General features: G+C 60.5%; 1 protein-coding gene across 1 annotated transcript in view; it reads right to left on the reverse strand.

The window, feature by feature from the left end:
* The window catches only part of SLC25A33 (solute carrier family 25 member 33), a 36817-nt gene that overhangs the window by 8756 nt on the left and 23195 nt on the right, over window positions 1–4866 (reverse strand). The window contains exon 2 of the mRNA XM_075328865.1: window positions 422–604. Coding sequence (XP_075184980.1) covers window positions 422–604 — 183 coding nt within the window. The remainder of the gene's footprint in view (window positions 1–421; window positions 605–4866) is intronic.

A 4866-nucleotide genomic window follows, 5' to 3' on the forward strand; every position in this document is an offset into this window, starting at 1 on the left:
GAGCGATAAGCATGTCTGTCTGCAGCTATATGGCGGCATTATGAGAGGTCGCAGCCTGATTCACCATAGAAAGCGGTGGAAGGGTCGAGCATGGAATACATGAAATACCGGCTGCAGCGCACTCTTATATCCGCCGGTCACAGACGGGTGTGTTATACTCAGATACACTCCTACAGAATGCAACGTATCAATAGACAAGACTACAACTCCCAGCATGCTCCGACACCATTACTTACAGCTCTAGTTTACATGTTGAGCGTTGTCATTTTGCAACGGCTGAAGGGCAAGAAGGGATCTAGTTCCGTACATCGGGGCAGTCAGGGCATGCTGGGATTTGTAGTGTTGTCGCTGCAGCTGGCTCTTTACGAGTTCATCTATCGGGAGGGGGAGGGGAGGGGGGGGGGGAGGGATTCAGACTTACTTGAGAACCTGCAGTACACTGGGGGAGACGGACGTGGTGGGCCGCACGACTCCTCCTCCGCTGAGGGTCCCCAGCTGAACCTGAGAGTAGTACACAGGCTGGAGGGCGATTCCTGAGGACTGTAATCGGGTCTTAATCACCTCCAGGGGACACGTGACAATGGCGCCCACCGTACCCGCACACCTGTGGAGAGAAGGGTGGAGGATCAGGAGACGGTACAAAGCCAAATTCACAGAAAGCAGAAGACCCCAAACCCCCTGAACAAGCCCACTACTATACATATTATACATCTGGTCCTGAACACGAGGACCCTGGAATAGCAACACTGGGGGGCGCTGCAGGAGAATCCGGGACCACATTCCTGGAGATTGTTTGGAGGCGTTTTTTGGGAGGTGTTCGGATTCTCTCATAACATGGATGTCCCGTCCAGAGAGAAAGAATTTACACAAGGTCATGAAGACACGTGGAGAAGAACGCTGTATACACATCATTGTGGGAAGAGAACAAAAGACGGTAAATGTTAGCGGGGAGGCTGCCAAGGAGCAGAGCGAGCCGGAGAGCGAGCGGCCCAAACCCCAGCCCTACAGAGATCACAGGGAAAAATCACTGCAGGGGGCCACACAAGAGACTGGGGGGCACAAGAAGAGCTGCAGCACAACCCAGTATAAAGGAGTCCTCCACCTTTATTAGTAGTGGTAAGAGGGGCAATGCAAGGATAAAGCCAGGCGCCCACCTGCCAGCCCTGCACCGTCTCCATCTCCAGGCGCCCACCTGCCAGCCCTGCACCGTCTCCATCTCCAGGCGCCCACCTGCCAGCCCTGCACCGTCTCCATCTCCAGGCGCCCACCTGCCAGCCCTGCACCGTCTCCAGGCGCCCACCTGCCAGCCCTGCACCGTCTCCAGGCGCCCACCTGCCAGCCCTGCACCGTCTCCAGGCGCCCACCTGCCAGCCCTGCACCGTCTCCAGGCGCCCACCTGCCAGCCCTGCACCGTCTCCAGGCGCCCACCTGCCAGCCCTGCACCGTCTCCAGGCGCCCACCTGCCAGCCCTGCACCGTCTCCAGGCGCCCACCTGCCAGCCCTGCACCGTCTCCAGGCGCCCACCTGCCAGCCCTGCACCGTCTCCAGGCGCCCACCTGCCAGCCCTGCACCGTCTCCAGCTCCAGGCGCCCACCTGCCAGCCCTGCACCGTCTCCAGCTCCAGGCGCCCACCTGCCAGCCCTGCACCGTCTCCAGCTCCAGGCGCCCACCTGCCAGCCCTGCACCGTCTCCAGCTCCAGGCGCCCACCTGCCAGCCCTGCACCGTCTCCAGCTCCAGGCGCCCACCTGCCAGCCCTGCACCGTCTCCAGCTCCAGGCGCCCACCTGCCAGCCCTGCACCGTCTCCAGCTCCAGGCGCCCACCTGCCAGCCCTGCACCGTCTCCAGCTCCAGGCGCCCACCTGCCAGCCCTGCACCGTCTCCAGCTCCAGGCGCCCACCTGCCAGCCCTGCACCGTCTCCAGCTCCAGGCGCCCACCTGCCAGCCCCGCACCGTCTCCAGCTCCAGGCGCCCACCTGCCAGCCCCGCACCATCTCTAGGCGCCCACCTGCCAGCCCCGCGCCCTCTCCAGCTCCAGGCACCCACCTGCCAGCCCCGCACCGTCTCCAGCTCCAGGCGCCCACCTGCCAGCCCCGCACCATCTCTAGGCGCCCACCTGCCAGCCCCGCGCCCTCTCCAGCTCCAGGCACCCACCTGCCAGCCCTGCACCGTCTCCAGCTCCAGGCGCCCACCTGCCAGCCCTGCACCGTCTCCAGCTCCAGGCGCCCACCTGCCAGCCCTGCACCGTCTCCAGCTCCAGGCGCCCACCTGCCAGCCCTGCACTGTCTCCAGCTCCAGGCGCCCACCTGCCAGCCCTGCACCATCTCCAGCTCCAGGCGCCCACCTGCCAGCCCTGCACCGTCTCCAGCTCCAGGCGCCCACCTGCCAGCCCTGCACCGTCTCCAGCTCCAGGCGCCCACCTGCCAGCCCCGCACCGTCTCCAGCTCCAGGCGCCCACCTGCCAGCCCCGCACCATCTCTAGGCGCCCACCTGCCAGCCCCGCGCCCTCTCCAGCTCCAGGCACCCACCTGCCAGCCCTGCACCGTCTCCAGCTCCAGGCGCCCACCTGCCAGCCCTGCACCGTCTCCAGCTCCAGGCGCCCACCTGCCAGCCCTGCACCGTCTCCAGCTCCAGGCGCCCACCTGCCAGCCCCGCACCGTCTCCAGCTCCAGGCGCCCACCTGCCAGCCCCGCACCGTCTCCAGCTGCCCACCTGCCAGCCCCGCGCCCTCTCCAGCGCCAGGCGCCCACCTGCCAACCCCACGCCCTCTCCGGGTGCCCGGATACAGTTTATTCTTCTGCACTTTTTCCTCTGTTTAGGAGCCATCCTGCCAGGAGGTGAAGACCTGAGCGATGCGGAGCAGACTGTGATGGAGATGGGGACCGCTTTCTATCAACCAACATAACTGGTTGGGAGACGGTGGATCCTGAACAACCGGACGGTCAGACAGGACTCCGCTCAAAGCTGAACTGGTGCCATAATGGGAGCAAAGAAGAAGGGAGCAAGTGGAGAAGTCTCAGCACATCTCCTGACACTCGGCTGGTGCCCGGCACAGTCTCTGGCACAGAGCGGGTAGTCACGTGCGGGGCACAGAATGAAGCAGGTGTCACCTACTGGCCAAGGTTCACCCTCTCCCAGCTATGTCCTTCACCCTTTCCTCCAGTGTTTGTGGTGACCCTCCCGAGTGTCGCTTGTATTTTTGTTGTGTTCTTCGTCCTTTGATTCTTTTTCCAAGAAATTCTCCTTTTCACCCGAATATTACGGTTACTGCACTCGGGCGGCTGCCAATTACCGACTTTCCAGACATAACAGGTTCTATGCACAACCGGATTTAATTAATATACTGGTACTGTTCTCTGCCCTTTAACCCTAAATATCCGCCAACCCTGCACCGCTGGTCAGGGGGCAGCCGCCAACCACAGAGCCGCCGCCAGCCAGGGGGCAGCCGCCAGCCAGGGGGCAGCCGCCAGCCAGGGGGCAGCCGCCAGCCAGGGGGCAGCCGCCAGCCAGGGGGCAGCCGCCAGCCAGGGGGCAGCCGCCAGCCAGGGGGCAGCCGCCAGCCACCAACCACAGAGCCGCCGCCAGCCAGGGGGCAGCCGCCAGCCAGGGGGCAGCTGCCAGCCACCAACCACAGAGCCGCCGCCAGCCAGGGGGCAGCCGCCATGCATTAGACAGAGCGCTTACCTGTTGAGAAAACCACCATAACAACCAACGACTAACTGGCAGCAATGGGGTCACCTTATCTACCAGCTCTCACTAACTGCAATGCTAGACACATCCCAAGGATAAAAGTGGCATTTACAAAGGGGGTGTGGGGGGGGCTTTATTTTTTATTTTTTTTTTCTGCTACTACCCTCTTTACTGAACTGAAACGCGTCAGCATATAGAGGTCTGTTTTTAATGACATAATGAAGCTTTTACACAAAGGATAAATTGCCAGACTGGGGAAATGTCCCCGACTCTCCGCACGGCCGGTATCACGTCTACACCTGCAGCCACATTCCCATAGAGGGCGACAGATTTGCTGCCATCTCCCTGGTGACATTAGCCGCTGAATCGCACCACAGGCCCGGATAAGACCCCCCGGGACACGCAGCACGACCGCAGTCCTGGCAGCTGTCACATCACATGTCCGTCTATTTAAATCCAGGTTCTTCTCTTCTACCGAGTAAAGTTCATCGCAGGATCTGCAGAGCAGCGCGCCATTAACAGGGGGGTTCCGGTATTTGCTTGTGATCTCCACAACAGTGTACCCCATGTTATATACCATTTTACACTTGATATGGAGTATATTTTCCAAAATATCACATCACACCCAGAGCTGAATTCAACATTCTGCTGCTTCGCTTGTTTTTGGATACAATTTTCCATTGTCAGCTAAGATCCCTTTGCACATCTGCAGCTTTGGTGCGTCCTCTAGTCACATCTAGAGCTGCATATAAAATAATTTGTAAACTTTCTGAACATTAGTATGCGAGATGCCAAGCCACCACTTGTGTGTCCCCGTTGGAGAGGAAGTGGCGGCGGCGGGGGGCCGGGATCTTCCATTATCAGCAGTACCAGCCACTTTCTGCCGGGATCTTCCATTATCAGCAGTACCAGCCACTTTCTACATTTGCAAGTGAAATACCCAGCAGAGCCTTTTAAGCCTAAAAGCATTTTCCAGAAACGTTTTGTCACCGTGGACACCATCTGCATCAGCGCAACGCCTGACCGAGCCGCCACCGCAACGTCCTGCAGCACAAACAAGGCGAAACCTTCTGCAGCACCGAGAGGGGCAGAGAGAGGGGCAGAGAGAGGGGCAGAGAGAGGGGCAGAGAGAGGGGCAGAGAGAGGGGCAGAGAGAGGGGCAGAGAGAGGGGCAGAGA

Source organism: Anomaloglossus baeobatrachus, chromosome 11, assembly GCF_048569485.1.
Source record: "Anomaloglossus baeobatrachus isolate aAnoBae1 chromosome 11, aAnoBae1.hap1, whole genome shotgun sequence".
Classification (NCBI taxonomy): Eukaryota; Metazoa; Chordata; class Amphibia; order Anura; family Aromobatidae; genus Anomaloglossus; species Anomaloglossus baeobatrachus.